General features: G+C 44.2%; 1 protein-coding gene across 1 annotated transcript in view; it reads right to left on the bottom strand.

Moving 5' to 3' along the window:
• Nucleotides 1-5,364: 5,364 nt before the first annotated feature.
• Nucleotides 5,365-17,173, bottom strand: part of LOC8036655 (sulfide:quinone oxidoreductase, mitochondrial) — a 36,789-nt gene continuing 24,980 nt past the window's right edge. Inside the window, exons 8-10 of the mRNA XM_029978026.4 lie at nucleotides 16,697-16,764; nucleotides 11,549-11,727; nucleotides 5,365-6,187 (exon numbers count right to left, since the gene is read on the bottom strand). Of these exons, the coding sequence (XP_029833886.2) occupies nucleotides 6,127-6,187; nucleotides 11,549-11,727; nucleotides 16,697-16,764 (308 nt within the window). The 3' untranslated portion in view covers nucleotides 5,365-6,126. The remainder of the gene's footprint in view (nucleotides 6,188-11,548; nucleotides 11,728-16,696; nucleotides 16,765-17,173) is intronic.

Below are 17,173 nucleotides of genomic sequence, written 5' to 3'. Positions count from 1 at the left end.
ATCAGCGCGCGACACACCGGGCGCAGCGCATTCCACGCGCGACAGGTTGCGAGCTGATTCGCCAATCACACAAATGTCATTCGTTGTAAATGGCATTCGAGTTGCCCGTGTGGCACGGGTATTATCCGTCGTTTCAGCTTAGGTCCGAGCGCGGTCGATGTTATGAGCCGAAGGGCCAATCAAACAGCGCAAAAAGCGCAACGTCATGGCGTGCTCTCTGCGCTTGATAGGACTAGCCGGCAGAGGAGCAGTGCAAAGAGAGACGGCGAATAGCGGCTGGTCCTATCAACTGCAGAGAGCACGCCATGACGTTGTGCCTCTTTCGCTGTCTGATTGGCCCTTCGGCTCATAACATTGGCCGCGCTCGGACCGAAGCTGAAACGTAGTATGGTCGTTTAGAGCAATGTTATTTTTTCTGCCCATACCAGCCACGTGTTGAAACGTCTCCTCCTGAAAACCTACGCCGTCACTCAAGGTGAAGGTATGTGTCATGATTTACGAGACAAGAAAGAAAGAAAAAAAAAGAATAAATGGATTTTCGGCGGCACGGAGAGAAGTAGGAAAAGGCGCGAGAGGGGTCCGAACCAAACTGACAAGCCGCGACGGTTGGCTGCTGTCTTCTAGGGTTGCGGAGCTCGGGTCGGCCGTGTCCCGTTCCTGAATTTCTCGACTCCGCCAGGCTTGAACCGGTCGGCTGTCGCGTCCTTGAAATCGACTCCGTCAGACTTGGATCACCGCGCTCGGCATCGACATCTTGGTCCGAAGGGCACCAGCGGGCTAGGCACCGTTCTCCGACGATCCACTCGCCACTGACTACGCAGACTGTAGGCTATTCTTGTTGATTCTTGTTGACCGTGTATGTCTTTACTTTCGAATGCAAGATTCACTTCATTTATCCCACGCTTTTGCTTTTTTTTTTTTTTTTTTTTTTTTTTTTTTTTTTTTTTTTTTTTTTACAGTATGCTTATATGTGCTTCATGGAGAATTTTCGTTATCTTGCGTGGTCTCTAAAAAGGAAATTTTCGAAAATACGCAGATGAATGAACCGTACTGATCGAACGGAATAGTTGGTACGAAGCCGCCAGAGTTTTTTGTTTAGGTGGCTTCGTAACAATTATTCCATTTGATCAGTACGGTTAACTCATCTGCATATTCACATGCACTACATTTGATATTCAAGGGTGCATCAGTTGCGAGACTTTCTCCAAGCCAGTCGCGCTTCCTGGTTATAATAATTTCTGGCAGTGATTCATCTTACATTCGCTCGTACAAGATGCCACCGAGAATACTCGTTTACCGATGCGAGAAAACGGCGAGGGCCCAAATATGCACAAAGGATACTTCGGCTATCATGCCTCGCGTTCAGCTGTGTCCCTGCAAATTACTGGTTGCTTCGCACACATACATGTCAGGAAGCGAGAGTCAAGTAATTAATGGTGACCCTCATTTACATGCTCGCGCCTTGGTCATCCTAATGTGGTTGTGAATAAGGTTGTTTGCGCACGCATGCGGAGAAAACAGTATTTTTGGCCTTTCCGCGGCATTTAGTGTTTTTTTGTTTCTTTTTGAGAGAAAGAGAGAGCCATTCAGTCAAGGTTAACAAGACACGAGTTTGTTTTGCTTGCTAGACAAGCAAATTTCAACAGATAGCTTTAAATTAAGACGATTTTAAATTGAAAGGAAAATTAAATTTAAAGTTAAAGGGACACTGAATACGAGTTTAAAAAAAAAAAAAAAAAACTTTCTGAAGTTTCATGGGCGAGTTGACTTATACCAAACCATTCTTAAAGATTTCAAGCGGAAAAACTTGGAGGATGCTTAAAGGGACACTGACAGGGTATTTATGCTCGCCGAGGTTGTTAGTTGTACGTGACATATGAGGGCTCAACTACCCAGAACAGAATTTGCGGCTCGAAATTCGGTTTCTTTCCGCCCGAAAACCGCCGATCAAGAACTGGCCGGTTCGAGTCTCGCTCACTCTCTTTTCCGCGGTCACGGGCCATTTTCTAAGGTATCGATGCGACCACCAAATTTAATCAAAGTCGTGGGTCACTGAAGGCACACACTCAATATTAAAAATAGAAAAAAATATGAAACCCATTTTTTGTGGCTTCTAAAAAGCTGCAAATACGTTGATTGAAAAAAAAAAGTTCCACAGACAACCGGAAGCATTCTGTGCGTTCGTCGTTTCGCGTATCGTGGGACTCGCGGGGACGGCGATGGCAGCGGACGACGGGCGTGGGACCTCTATTTCAGAACTGTCGTTCGCGGTACCGGCGAATTCTGTCTACCGTTAAAAGAGACATGTGGGACTGATCAAAAGATTTGGTATTCATCCCGTACGACACGCCCGGCCACCAAGCCGATTTGCACGAAGACGTCGCCGAGCCGTCGCTCCCTTCTCGTGGCTGAAGACAACGCTCGCGCAAACGTCAAGCACGACGTGTCTACTTCGAGTTGAATATGCACGCGTACGATTTCTTTACTAGGTGCGAATGTCCCCAAAGCGTGGTGCTTCCCGACTTCGACCCGGGAGTGCTTTTGCTAAAGAAAAATCGACAGCAAACTTTCAAACTTACAGTTTACCGGCTGAATTATTACTAAGGAAAGAGATCCACCAGAAACGAGATGCCCCAGTAACTCAGTGGGAAAGACGTCCGCTTCACACACCGAAGGTCCGGGCTCGATCCCCCGTGATTTTTTTTTTTTTTTTTGCAAACAATTTCTGATGTTTACATATCTTTTTCTTTTTTTTTACAATCATCACTGAAGAAACAAACAAAAAAAAATAACAAACAAATGTTGTGGACGATACTTCGCTGAATTAAACGGTATGGGATTTCCGTTTTGACACCTGCGAACTCAATGTAATCACTTTCCACAAAGTGCAAGGAGCATATAAATCAGGTAGCGTCTGCTTTCCGAGGTGCCCGTAAATGTTCTACAGGAATTGCAGCCAGCCATTGGTTCCGATCCCGTTGATCTTTCGACAATGCTACTTTTTTTCGGATGCAGGACATGTGAGCCAGCTCTTCACGCAACATCTTGGGTTTATTCTTTTCGGAGCCGATCATGGAAATTCACCACGGGCACTCACTACTCATCTCTAACTCCTCAATGCACAAAACAACTCATCTTGGAGTACATAACAACGAGCGGAACAAACATAACTGCAAAAGAATGGCACGGCAAGCAGTTCCCGCACGCCGCATGTCGTGTCGTCTGCTACCGGAGAGGAGAAAAACAAAACAAAAAAAAAAGCACGGTCGGGTGTGACTTCCGCCAGTCACTCTCTTCTCTCCACTTCTCCGACCTCCGTCGGGTTTCGGTTTCGGTTTCGAGCAGTTGCGTCTTTTGGCTTTATTAAAGAAATACGCTACTCTGTTGCAAAATATTAATTGGGTAGTCCTCCGACACCATAATGAAGCGCCTGGCAAAAAATAAAAAAAATTTTTTGGGGGGTGTCAGTGTCCCTTTAAGCTTCGCCTTTAAAGGGACACTGACAACCCCCCCCCCCCCCCCCAAAAAAAAGAAGAAAAAAAGAAAAAAAAGGTTGTTTTATTTTTTGCCAGGCGCTGCATTATTGTCAGAAGACTACCCATCGATATTTTGCTATAGCGCCGCGTATATTTTTAATAAAGTAAGAAAAACGCCACTGCTCGAAACCGAAACTAGGAAAGAATATGCGGAGCACTAGTTCGTCTGCTTCATGCATAGGGGTTGCAATGATGCCAAAATGCCGAGTTCTTATTGGCTGATTATAAAAAAAATATATATATATAAATAAAAAAAATAGTGGGTAGATTTTAAGGCATCTAGCATTGAGGTCTACCCACTATACTTCCAATCAAATCCAATCAGAGCTCAACGACATTCTGACGCCACCGCAACTCCATTTCAGGAAGCAGACGACTTGCTCTCCACATAGAGAAGAGAGAGTTGGCGGAAATCACGTGGATGTGCAACTTTTCTTTTTTCTTCAATCAATATATTTGCGGCATTTTAGAAGCCACAGAAAATGAGTATCACATTTCTTTTCTCATTTTAATATTGAGTGTGTGCCTTCGATCACTCATGACTGTGGATATATTTGGTGGTTGTGTCTAAAACAGAAAATTGCACGTGACCACGAAGAGAGTGAGTGCGACTTGAACCGTCCAGTTCTTAATCGGCAATTTTCGGGCGGAAAAAAAAAAAAATTGAGTTGCAAATTGTGTTTTGGGTAGTTGGGCTCTTATATGCCATGTACGAATAAAAACCTTGGCGAGCATGCGCCATCTGCATCTTTTTTTTTTTTTTTTTGTCTTATTGTTTGAATTTTTATATTTCCTCAATTAAATGCAACAAGAAATTGCGAGAAATCGCCGACAGCCGTTCCGTTACATGTGCGATTGCTACACTGCGACCCTGGTAGGATAAGGTTTAATCCCCTTGGAAGCAAAGTAAAGCCATTCCACCTAATCTACAGGGTGTTTCCAAGAGCTCTTCGGTTGTAAAAAAAAATCGTATAAATAAGCCAAAAAATTATGTTTAATTAAACTTTGTCACAAAGATGTCTTTAAGGGGTGCACTTACCATAGTCAAATATGCGTGTAAGTTGCAGGAAACTATTTAAACTTATAAAATCATTGTTGTTGCTTTTTCCTATGCACAGGGGGAAGAACGGCAAAAGCCGCCTAGCTGATGCTGCTACTCACAGATGGTGCCGCAGTGCGTGCTCGAATTAAAGTGCCTTCATGTTCGCTTTCTAGCTCGGATCTGCTAAGTCTGCTTTCGGGAATCCATCTAAAACATTATCACGGTTTTGCTTTATTAGTGCCATCCTTGAGTAACAGCGTCAACCAAACGATTTTTGCTGCCGTTTCGCCTGTGCATAGGAAAAAAAAAAAAACAATTTTCTTTCCTGCCTGTGCGTAGAAAAAAAAAATGCAGTTTTCCAGCTTAAATATTTTTACTGAAATCTACTCTCTCAAAATTTACCTAAACACCCCACTGTGAAAAGTTTGAATGCATTCTGTTCGTAAATTTATTTATACGAATTTGTTTTAAGGCTTAATAGCTCTCGGAAATACTCTGTACACAGAATGTAACCTCCAGCACATTCCATTTCCGGACAGGGGCATCAAGTAGCGGGAGAAAAAACACATAAATTTGATAGGGTGTGAGAAATTGTGTGTGTGTGTGTGCGGGGGGGGGGGGGGGTGGAGTTACTCTATGGATATTCAGCCAGGGAGACGATTTGGACAATTTTTCGGGAGAGTGTGTTTGTTCGGAGCATTACAGTATGTGACTGCGCTTGTGAAAAAAACTTGGTCGGTCACATACCCTACACAACCATCCCGAAAATAGCAGAAGAGAGCATTGTAAATCAACAAAAAAGACCTTTATTCAATAACATTTCTCAACTCTCGCCTTGGCAAAAATAAGTCCTTAGTTCATAACAATAATGAAAGTGCGGGTGAGAGCAGCCAAGGCAAACGGACTATACAAATATAGCTGAAGAAAAATGCTTCAGAAATAGGGTAGCTAAGCATAAAATATCTGTGTTTGTTGCTATGTATGTAAATAAAACATAATATCTGTCAAATATATTCAGATTTATCACTAAATACCACTCTTTTCAGACCTGCTTCACCATGTCTCAGGCAACAACCCTTGCAAACATAAAAAATTGTTTTCTTGTTTTTTTTGGTATTTTTTTTTTTTTTTTTACTGAATTCAATCTATGTAAAGTGAAACTTAGATAAACACGAATGTGTGGTTATCGGACTAGCTGATAGCTTCTACCGCAGTCACCTTTACATTTGTTTTTATTGCATAATATGACTGATTTCAGATTACGACTTTTTGGAAACAATCAACCCCCAGATATGCGCCAAATTTCAGCCAAAATTGACTTAGTTTAGGTTTCTGGATTTGGCTCATTAAAATAAAAAAAAGTAAACTCCTCATATCTAGCTTACATATCACAGGCTCATATCATCGGTTGCTGGAAATTATTCTCATCTTGTGTCAGTCAGGCCCGGCTGCTTGTTCATTTTAATCCATCTATTCCTTGAGCATAGCAGCAGGCAGCATTCACAATCTTCTTGCACATAAGCAGGAACAACAGGATGATAACAGTTCTCATTTGGAGAAGCCAAGGTGCAGTGCCTTCCTCAAAAGACCAGGACCCTCCCAATATCCCCTGAAAAAAAAACAAAAAAAAACATGAAAGCAAACATTCTTTAGCTGAAATTCCTTAAGGCTGGTTCAGACATTTGCATTTGTCTGTGACCAACTGCGCTGCAAATCCTTGCATTCCGCTGTGACGCACTGCGAGGACCTCAGTCGCTACAGCAACCATCTAGTCATAACCAGACACAAACGGTCGTAATGCATATGGTCAAGCACAAAAACAAATCTTTTAAGCAGTCTTTAGTGTCCTTATATATTCCATGACAATGTTGTAAGCAGTAGTAATTTTCCATGCAGGTGGCAGACGCAGGTATTACATGTATTTTCTAAGGGGGGTTAAGCTTACCACATGTTTGAACCCCCCCACCCCCCATTTCCCCACCCTAAATTTTTACACATGAAAAATTCAAGAGGGTGGCAGGATATCCAGAGCCCCCCCATTTCTGAATCTGCCACTGGTTCACTGATTTCATGTTTCTGGCGACTATTATTTTTGAAATTCAGGGGGGAGAGAAAAAAAAAAGATTTCAAGGTTTTTTTTGTTTTTTTTAAGATTTTATGTTTTTTGGCATTACTTCTTGGTGTTAAAAAAAGGTTGGTGTACATTGGGGCTTACGCTGAAGAAAACAGGACACTGGCACGGGATTTCCCAACTTCCGGGGAACAAGCATGCAGCCCGAACACTTGAAAAACGTCTCGGTAGCAACGAACTAAAAAAACGGGATGAGAGGTGAGGTTCCCAAACAATGCAGCAGCCTCGCAGAGTTTGCTCTGGGGGCTTTGTTCCGGGTGAATACGAAATAAGGCTGTAGATAAAGAATTCTTCCAGCGAAGCTCAGGCTTTTTCCTTATTCAAAGACGGCTTCGATTTGGGCTCTTTTCACATTTTTATTGAAAAAGCATTAACTGTCCCATGGAGCGAACCGGTGTTATCAACTTTTAAAGCCGCGCGCCAAACCACACCTAAATTTCACTGTCCCAATGGAGCGAAGCTTGTCGTCTGTAGCAGAGAATTGATTGATAGGCTGCCATTGGCTGGTGCACGTCATAGTTTATACGACAGAGGCTCCCATTCGCTGGCGCGCATCATAGTTTCAAGGAATGCCACCCCATAGTGCTGCAAGCTAACAAAAGGAACATGGTGGCACGCACACGCGCTCGGCCACTTCTGCTTTTCTCAACACCGACTGTCACATGAAACGGCAAGGGTAATATACAAAGGTCGGGGAGAAGCGTCTGTCGACGTGAGCGGCTGCCCGGTCTCCCGGAGTCTTCCCCCATATTCGAAATCTCCAACGCGTGCGGGGACTGTTTTTCGGTACCCTGCTTGGTGGCTCCCTTCCCCTCACCTCGCCCGCCCAGGCTCAGCGGGCTAACTAAGGCATGTAGTCCCCCAATTCCTGGCTGCCTTGCCATAGGCTCAGGTTACTCCCGAAGCCATGGGCCGCAGACGGCCGCGTCTGTGGCCGCCACAGGCATAAATATTAGGAGGCATGCAGTCTCGTAACTCTGCCCAAAAGCAAACCAAACACAAAAACATAACCTGAGGTCTTTGAACCTAGCGGAGTTGTGTCTCTTTAAACGGCAGGGAATGCTTGGGTTTAGAGGGCAGACTGCTTTCAGGGCCAAAGGGCAGATCGACAGGGCAATGATCGTCTTGGGGAGGGGAATTTCCATTCTTGGTACGCGAACCTCGGTTTGAGTGCGGGGAACAAAGGACAGTACGGGAAGAGACTCTGAGGCGAATGGACCCATCGCGTCGTCGAACGGGGCGTTGAGACCACTGTTGACGGCCTGAGTTCCGCTGTGTGTGAGCGTGTCAACTGAAGAAGTGGGTACGAGGCCAGGGGGCCCCGCCCATAGTGAGCCAGCCGACCACCGGAGCACCTCCACCTTGGACGGACCGCGCAGGGAGACGTTGTCCACCACTGACTCGCCAGATGAGACTTTTAGCACTCGCTGTTCCTTCTTTAATTAGCATATTTTGATTTGGTTAATCGTAACACCTTTAGTAGCGACTGTATAAACCTTAATAAACCTTTATATCTGAACTCTTTTTTGTAAGCATTCTCCTCTATATTACAGAAGCTATTTGTGCAGAGTGTATGTCTCATAATTAGCTTTCTGCCTAGCACTAAATTAAAGCTTCTTTTTGTTCCCGAGATACGTCTCTGTCTCTCTTCATTAATCAGACTCTCTACCAGAGCGTGGACCTATCGCTCGGTCAGTGGTCCACCCTTAAACAACGTCACACCCAAAAAACTCTCTCTTGATCTTTTTTTTTTTTTTTTTGTTGTTGTGACACTGACGAACATGGCGGCACCTCAGGCATCCACATCGTCAGCAGCTGCAACCTCGGCAGTAGCGAAACCTTCTTTAGATGAACTAAGGAAGCGGAATAATGCAGCACAATGAGCGAGGAGGCAGGCAGCAAAATCCACCATCGTTGTCAAGTCTCCGAATACAGAGGGCAGGACGAGCAGTAGCGTAACGCGCTAGAGACAGAACAAAGCCCTTCCAGAGCGTGACGGGCAAGCGGATCACGATTCAAAGAATCTCAGGCAGCAAAAAAACAAGGCCCATCGACAACGCGAGGCGGAAGCAATACACCGCAGACGGCATGCTTTCACATTCACAACTCGTAAGAAGTGCTTAGGTGTCCTCCGACTTTTTTTCTATTTCTCGTTATAGAGATGAAACCAGCTCAGCAACAATTCTTCGGATTTTGTGGACAATTGCCGAAATCAAGAAACCCTACCCATAACCTGCAAGATAAAGAACTCCGTAGTGGCCCTGCCGAGATGAAAAGGCCAATTTCTGATGCGAAAGCATTAACTGTCCCATGGAGCAAGCTGACGTCATCAGCTTTGAACCCGTGCCAAAAGGCACCTAAACTTCTTCCTCCAAGTGAAGCCCCGACCTGATGCTCCCAGCTTTGAAGCCCCGCGAAAAGCCTAGCCAAACGGGACCTAGTTTCCCCCCTCCCAATGGAGTGCAGTGAAGGCGAAATCTGATGGATAGATCCAATTGGCTGAAGCGAATCATAGTTTCAAGGAACTAGGCTCCCAATGGCCACTGCGCATCACTTTCAAAGACTGCCACCCCATGGCGCTACAGATCTGCGCCACCAGCACGCCGGTAAAACAAACCGTCTGGCCGCCAAGCGAGGCAGTGGCTCCACCGCCAAGGTTAGCGTGGCAAAGAGAGTGTGCACTTGGCCATCCACGCCAGTACGCCGCAGACAAACTAAGGGAGTGGAACAACAACATGCATGTTTTTGCATTCACAGCTCATAAGAAGTGCTTAGGTGAACCTCAAGCCTTTTTTTTTTGGTTTTTCAAGAAGGGGGAAAAAGAAAACCTACCAAGAGCTTCGAAACAGCAGCCAATGTTTCACATTGGTTTCACTACTACAGTCACCGACAAGGTAAGAACAAGAACTGCAACATCTGTCTTCCAGATGCCCGACCTTCAGCATGCACACTCCTTGTTTTCCATCATGCTTTGGCAGCTTGTGCACACTCGAGGCTCGGAAGATGCCAAAGCGTAGAGCGCTGTGTCCAAGTCTTTTGACAACTAAAGCACCTATGTGTATTTACCACGTGATCCTGAACCTTACGGCTTAGCGAAAGTAGCAAGCTCGCGCTGGCAACGGCACGACTGAGGCTCCTCCCCGCCACCTTCGTCTTGTCGGCGACTACGGCAGACTTGACTTGGTTTTTTCTCAGAGACTGCTTTTCCCGCCTTAAGAAGCTGTCCAACCGCGCTGACGGCTGCCACCCTGACGCTCCTTAGGAGATTCCTTTTCGTGTTCTTCTTAACGGCTCTTGCAACTTGCACGATTTATAAAGAAGGAAGTCATGTTTATCCCACCAAAACGCAGTGCGCAGTAACTCGAAAGGAATGGCTTCATTTCTCAATGCCGTACAGACCACTGTGTGGAAAACTGTACTTCGTATCGAATAAAATGAATAATTTAGTATAGACCACTTACAACGTAACCGCTTATAGTGCAGGACTGGGTACAACGCGGCTTTTTTAAACCACCGGTTCGCCTCCCATAGAACTTCATGTAATTACATACCGCTTAAAATGCAGGCGCGCAAAGGGAAATACCCGTTATAGTGCGGTTTCTGGAACAGCCAGCCGACCGCACCGACAAACCGGCTCAGCGAGCACGCTTTCCTATGCGACACTAGATAACGGCGCTAGCCGCAAGCGGCACTCGCAGGGCAAGGAGGTTGCTCGAAGAAGCGGGGAGAAGCGAAGAGAGAGGCTTCAGTTGCCATAGCGACGGAGGGACGCACGCACGTGTCGTTCACGTACGTGCGTCCCTCCGCTGCGTTGGAAACAACCGCAACGACAGACCAATCGCAGGTCGAGGAGGAGTGTTCGCGCGCGTTGCATACCGATCGCGAGCCGGCTTCTCCTATCCGCAAACATGGCGTCGGTTGTGATCGTCGACGTAGACGACGTGGTGAAAGCTCATCGTTCCGCATAAAAGCGATATCCTTGACTGTGAATTTTCGTAGTGTGTCACTATAACCCAGCACGTACTACGGTAGAAGGGAAGATCCACCTACTCGTGCGGCGATGTCGTGGCGGCACTCTCAAGACGGCAGAAACGCCCGTGTCGTCGTGTTTGTTTACTTCGACTACAGTGGTGCTTTCTAAGCATTTGTGTTTTCGAACATTGCCCAGATTTCTCATTTGGAGCATTTCATGCCTGTGCTCAAGTTGAAGGTATTACTGACGCGTAACGTATAAAGGATGCGAATTTTCACGCGTTTTCATCACCGTAGAAAAGTGATTAGGGTTAGCAATCCTGAACGCTCGCAACGTCCGTCCGCAGCCCGCGACGCCGTTAAAAGGCTGCGCCAGGCAAAAGTCGCTCATTTCTTTCAAAATGTGTGACACACTTGAGAGAGAAGTGTACCAGTTTGGTGAAATAAAGACTTTCCTCAAACTAAGCTTTATTTTTCATCTAACATAAAATAAATTCTTTTACAAAGGTAAGTTGTCTCATGGCATGTATTTTGGCCTGAAAAATTCATGTTTTGGTTATAGCGTGGTACCGCTTATAGTGCGGATTGTCGCGACTCCCGCGACATACGTTATATGCGGTCTACACTGCACAGTGTAGACCAGTGCCAATGTCAAGCTTGGCGTCGCCCAACCACGGTGGTCGGCAATTTCACTGGCTTTCTTACCAAGTGTTCGGCTTAGAGCCCCTGGCCGTCGGTAGTGTATGCTAATCTATTACAGTTCCGACTGCACTCGTGTAGTTGCAGCACAATGCACGGGCACCGGGTCATATGTGCTTCATGCGACATGTGGCAAAATAGAAAAAAAAGAGGAGTCTGTTTACCCACCGCAGAAAGACTGTCCAGTAGAGCAAAGGCATCAGGTCCCTCTTGAGGTGGTACATGGTCCGCCTCTCCAGCCCTTGATCCACCGGGAAGGTCTCCAGGGGGTTCAACTTGAAGTCAAACTCGGCCAGGATGCACTTGTTGTAGCCAGTGACCAGCGGGCAGGACGAGTAACCGTCATACTGATGGAAGAACAGAGACAGGGTCATTCTTGCACAGACGCCATGATCGACGGGACGCGACAACGCCGGCAACACAGACTGACAAGGAGCCCAACGTGATGTGGTCCGTGAAATAACATTCAGATTCGGCGAGCCTCGTGTGGTCCTACGTGCCATTGAGTAGCCTCTTCCTAACACAAACATGGATTGCAACAAAAGAAAGCTTGCGCAAGTCCAGCTGCAAAACAAGAGGCCTCGGTTATGGCAGCTACGAATCACTGGGCACCCCTTAATTTCAGTATTTCCATCAAGAGATGTAACTGTGAACTGAATGGAACTTGATTTCCCTCTGAAAGAGCAAAGACCAGCAAAAAAAACTGCAGCAGGCAGCTTGATGCTGCTCCTCCTCCCCCCCCCCCCAGCTCTCCACTGTGGCTCACCTAAGTGACTGGCTGGCCAGAAGGATTATTAGAAACTTATAAGATGGTCCTCAATGATCACTAACAAATTCGCCGACCGACAAGTGCCGTAAAATAAAAAGACCAGTTTGTCTCAATCAGTCTGCTTGAGAACTAATAAGTTTAATGCCCACGGCAGCTACCATTCACTTTTTCAGGAAGTGGCAAAGAGAAACCAAATTCAATACTCTGTGATTTATGGAGTGAACTATTTTATATATGAAACTGAGTCAAAAAGTATTCCACTTAACAAATTTAGAGCTCAATTGATACATCTTGATGAACATTGAAAACACGGTTAATAAACAGAAGAGCTGACTAACGTTACACACGAATCTAACCGGTTACAACGGACGAAAAAAGGGGCAAGGGACAAACACGCACATCTCAACTTAAGGGGGACATGGGCCTAAGTTCTAAAATTTTTCGAAAAACTTCATTTTTCTATTTTTAAGTTTTCGGTTTTGGAAACTAATTATACACCCCCTTACACAAAATTTCATAACCCTAATTATAATTTAATTATACACCCCCTTACATAAAATTTCATAATTTTATATCAACATAAACAAATAGTTATGTCGATATAAAATATTTTCAACACATTGTGAGGCTGTAACAAAGTAAAGGAGTTCAATGTTTGAATGCATTTTTCTCAGTTCCGCTTTTTGCTGCAAATTTTATACAAAGGAATCTCTTGTTTGAATATAAAATTATTCTGAAACCACAATGAAGATGTTTCTTAACTGAAATTTACTGGGGAATCGGGCTATCTTCTTTATTTTGTTTTAAGTTAAAGTCCTTATTGAGAAAAAATGATGTTTTAAAAAATTGACATAGGACAGATATGCATCTCATATTTTGAGATAATCACTCTTCCTGAAATATTTACACTGGAGTTATAGAAACTAGATAGCCCGAAGTCCCACATCCCCCACTTTATACTCAAGCAGTTAAAATGATGCTTAATAGCTTCGTTTGCATGTCATAGATTTCTTAACGAAGAGTGACTTATCTTCTTATGCAGGTATGTAAAGTTGCCCTAGAGAGCTGAAAGTTTGCACAGTACCCCTGCATCTGAAATTAAATCTCCCTTGCCAATTTCATTTCGATCACTTGAGTAGTTAAAAAGTTCAACCTCTAGCCAGTGTCCCTCCTTAAGACAACTGCGTTTGTCTCGTGTCCCCTTTGTTGTCCGTTGTCTCCGGTTAGAAGTGAACACACTATTGTATACAATTAAAAATTTTAATTGAAATAGCAATCAGACTGAACAATATTTAATATAATCAACTGTAGGCACCACAATTTTTCGATAGCAGCAGTAAGGGTAAGATTAAGTCACAAGAGCTCAGTTGAACAAAATTAGGGGAGCCCCAGTTATCCCTTCAAATTTCAAACAGTTTCTAATTCTTTTACTTCAGTCCTGGGCTCTTTATTGATGTTATTGACTTCTATTAAATCTTGCGTTACACTTTATTTGTGACTCGCGTTTGTAAGTGTTCATTTTATTTACATTTTTACATTCATTTGTACAATGCTTTCATATGCTGTATTTTTTTCGTAATTAGTACTTTGTGCTGCAATCGGGAAAGGGGGAGGGGGGGGGAGGGGCGGGGAAGGGGGTGAGGAGAGTTTTATTATCCTTTAGTTCTCATTTTGAAGGCAATGCCTTTACCTTATCACTTAAGTGGACTTTTCTCTTTTTTTTTCTTTTTAGGGTGTCATCCCACAAGCCCTTCGCTGGCTTAGGTGTGCCCGCAAACATATCCCTCTCTAATAGTCCCACTGAGTCAATAAAATGTATGTATGTATGTTTGTATGTACTAGCTTGCCTGTGCACTTACTGCCTTTTCGCTAAATTGCGTCCTATTGTCAATACAGTGCATGCCCACTTATAACGATACCACATATAACGATGTACCGCTTATAATGATCAGGGGCGGATCCAGAACTCTGTCTTGGGGGGGCAGGAAAATTTGCAAGGATACTATTCTCCCATTCTTTCTTGTGCACCGGGGGGTCCACCCATGTCAAATTGCCCTCCGAAAAGGGGGGAGGGGGGACTTTGTTTGGGGGGGGAGGAACAGCCGCTTTGTTGTCCCCCCTTGAGTCCGCACTTGGCAACGATCAGTTCCTAGAGTTTCTAGACTGGAAATGATCAGTTTCCAGTCCAGATACAACGATAATCAGTTTTACGATTGCAATCTCAGGTTTCCTTACTATCATTATAAGTGGGTTGCACTGTAGCAACAGAAACCCACAGTGGCAAGTGCTCATTGGAAAATAGCCTGCAAACAGGGAAGTAAAAAACTGAAAACCTATTCTGTTCTGTCAGACAGCACAGGGTGACCCTGTTTGGGGAAAAAGGAAAAAAGAGAACTGTGTTTTTCTCACTGCAAAAATAAATCATGCATTGCCAAAAACTCAGTTTCTGTCCAAATGTAGTGTTAGCAGTCCGGGTTAGATGCCAAAATTTCAGAACTGACTGTCATCCAATTCGAAAGTTTGATTTTAGAAAATTTTCAATAAGGAAATGGGGCGTGTTACCAATAGCAGACGCCATTTCCATTCATGTATTCGAGGGCTCTGTTGGGTGCCATTTCCTCAATGGAAATTTCCACGATTCACTTATGACTTTTGAATTAGATAACAGCAAGTTCGAAACTTTTCCATCTGGTCCCAACCATTATTGTTACATTTGGGTACACAGTGTTCAGGGATGGATAGTTTCTTTTCGTGATGTGAAAACACTCTTCCCTTTTTGCCTTCTTTTTCTGTTTGTTATATATATCGGTCTTTATGCATTTGCAAAAGTCTACTTTTGAATGCATTTTTCTCTTTCTTACGCTAATCAGTTTACCTGACCAGGCAAACCCGGTATAATGACACTAAGCGACTCGAACCCCCAAGGATAAGCGACTCCCTTCCACGTCGGCTTGGAACAAGAGGAAGAGAGGATATGAATGAGATAGTGTGAAAAGGACGTCAAGGGTGTCTACTAATTTGCCTCTCTCAAATTCCCCGACTTTTCCCAGATTCTTCATGAATATTTCGATTAAATTCCCCGATCATTACAACAGAAGCAAATGCAGAGGATGGGGTTTTGGCGGCTATTTCCACTTAATCCAGTGAATCGCTTGGTGGCTTTCACTGCCTAGTAATGCCTTGGGCAACTGTTACTCAGTGTGGAGGTCAACCATGACACCACGTGCCACACCCTTCCGCTTCCTTACGTGTCACTGCACCGCCCACATCACACATTTTCCCCGACTTTGCCAACTTTTTTACTATTTGCTTGACCATTCCCTGATTTCCCCAGATGCTTTGAAATTCCCCAACAATTCCAGGTTTCCCAGGTTAGTATACACCCTAGACGTCTGGCTAGTGCTTCAGATGATGTCACCCACCAACTATATTAGAGGCAATGCTAGTCGGAGGCCACCCCAATTGCTTCATCACCCAACCCCTGAAGGGGCAGTCCCAACGGAGATAAGCAGCGGCAAATGCTAATAAACACAACCCATCTGCTTTCCGGAAACCTTGGCTTGTGCCACATGTGTTGGTGTTAAGACCTTTTCTCTATTTGTACAATGCTGTCACTCATTTTTTGTTCCTTTGCCCGTCTCAGCTGTTTTGAACCACCAGCTTTCGTGCATTCCACGTCCCAATTTTGTTGAGTTCAGGTACATGAATTTTAAGGAACTTTAAAACCTGGACATTCGATTGTTTCTGCAACCTCTTGCAGGACGCTGGACAATGGCACTCAGTATGGAAATGTCCTGCGAGTGGCGAGACAGGTGTTCTTTCTTCATTACTTCAGTCTTTATTAATTTTAGAGTGATCTTACAAATATAGCAATTCCTTAACGGGTAGGCAATCAGTGGTGAACTCCAGATATAGTAAGGGCTATGAATCCAAGGACTCACTCCAAAATCGGAGAAAAAAAAAATGAGCGCATGCATGTAACGAGTCTTCAAAAGTGTTGAGAAGTTTATTCTGGGAAATTTCGAGACATAGTTATGTTCCTGTAAGGAATTTTTACAATACCCATGATGTTTTCACAATGGCTTCCAATGCAGACAATCGAGTTAACTAAAAGTTGTGCGTGTGGTGCCATCTCCCGATAGATGCAGTAAGCAGATGATGGCATCACTTCTTTCAAACAAGTTCCTGCTGTGTCTGTTGAAAGATGGCGCTAAAAGCACAACTTTCAGTTAATGCGATTGTCTCCATTAAGAGCTGGCCGTGAAAATGCTAATCGTGTTGTGGTAATTTCTCACAAGAATGAAGCAACTCCTTAAAATCTGCCAAGGTGAAATCCACCATTTAAATACTACACCTTTAGTGACAGGTTGAGCTTGTTACATGCAGGTGCCGATTTTTCAGTGCAATTTAAGACAAGACCCTGGATTCAGAGAGAGATACTGAATTCATTCAAAAAATCAAGTTAGATTCTTCAAAAACTAACAATTATCTGAACAAAAACAACTTTCTAGTACAAGGCAGTTACAGAAACATAATGGAAGAAATACCTCTCTTTCAGGTTTCTTCCCCTTCATGGCATTCTCCAGGTTTTTACGGAGGACACCACTTTCGCCAGCTGCACCAAGAAACGGTAGTATATTAGTTATCGGCACTACTGTTAAATCGCAGGTTGCACCGCAGAAGAATTTCAGAGAGATCAGAGCAAGGAACTTTGGTCTGAAGTCTGAAACAACACATCATTCATGGGAGGAGCCACATGGCTTTTAAATCTGACCATGCCAATCTGAACCTTGAAGAGGTTAGGAATCTTCATTAAAATTCAAACTATGGCAACATTCGAACGTGTCTACATATTTTAAAACTCAAACCTCATGTGGATTGCAACATCTTCCTTCCAAAGTACTAGTACCTGCTTCCGTTCAAGTAACAAAAACACTTTCTGCCTAGATTTTGGCTAGTGTTCCACTCGAGATATTTCACAGGCTTTTATTTGATCGAGGTCCTTCATATATCATTTCAATATT

The sequence above is a fragment of the Ixodes scapularis genome, unplaced genomic scaffold (genome assembly GCF_016920785.2).
Source record: "Ixodes scapularis isolate PalLabHiFi unplaced genomic scaffold, ASM1692078v2 PGA_scaffold0__279_contigs__length_252992795, whole genome shotgun sequence".
Classification (NCBI taxonomy): domain Eukaryota; kingdom Metazoa; phylum Arthropoda; class Arachnida; order Ixodida; family Ixodidae; genus Ixodes; species Ixodes scapularis.
This window is presented reverse-complemented; position numbering and strand designations above follow the sequence as displayed.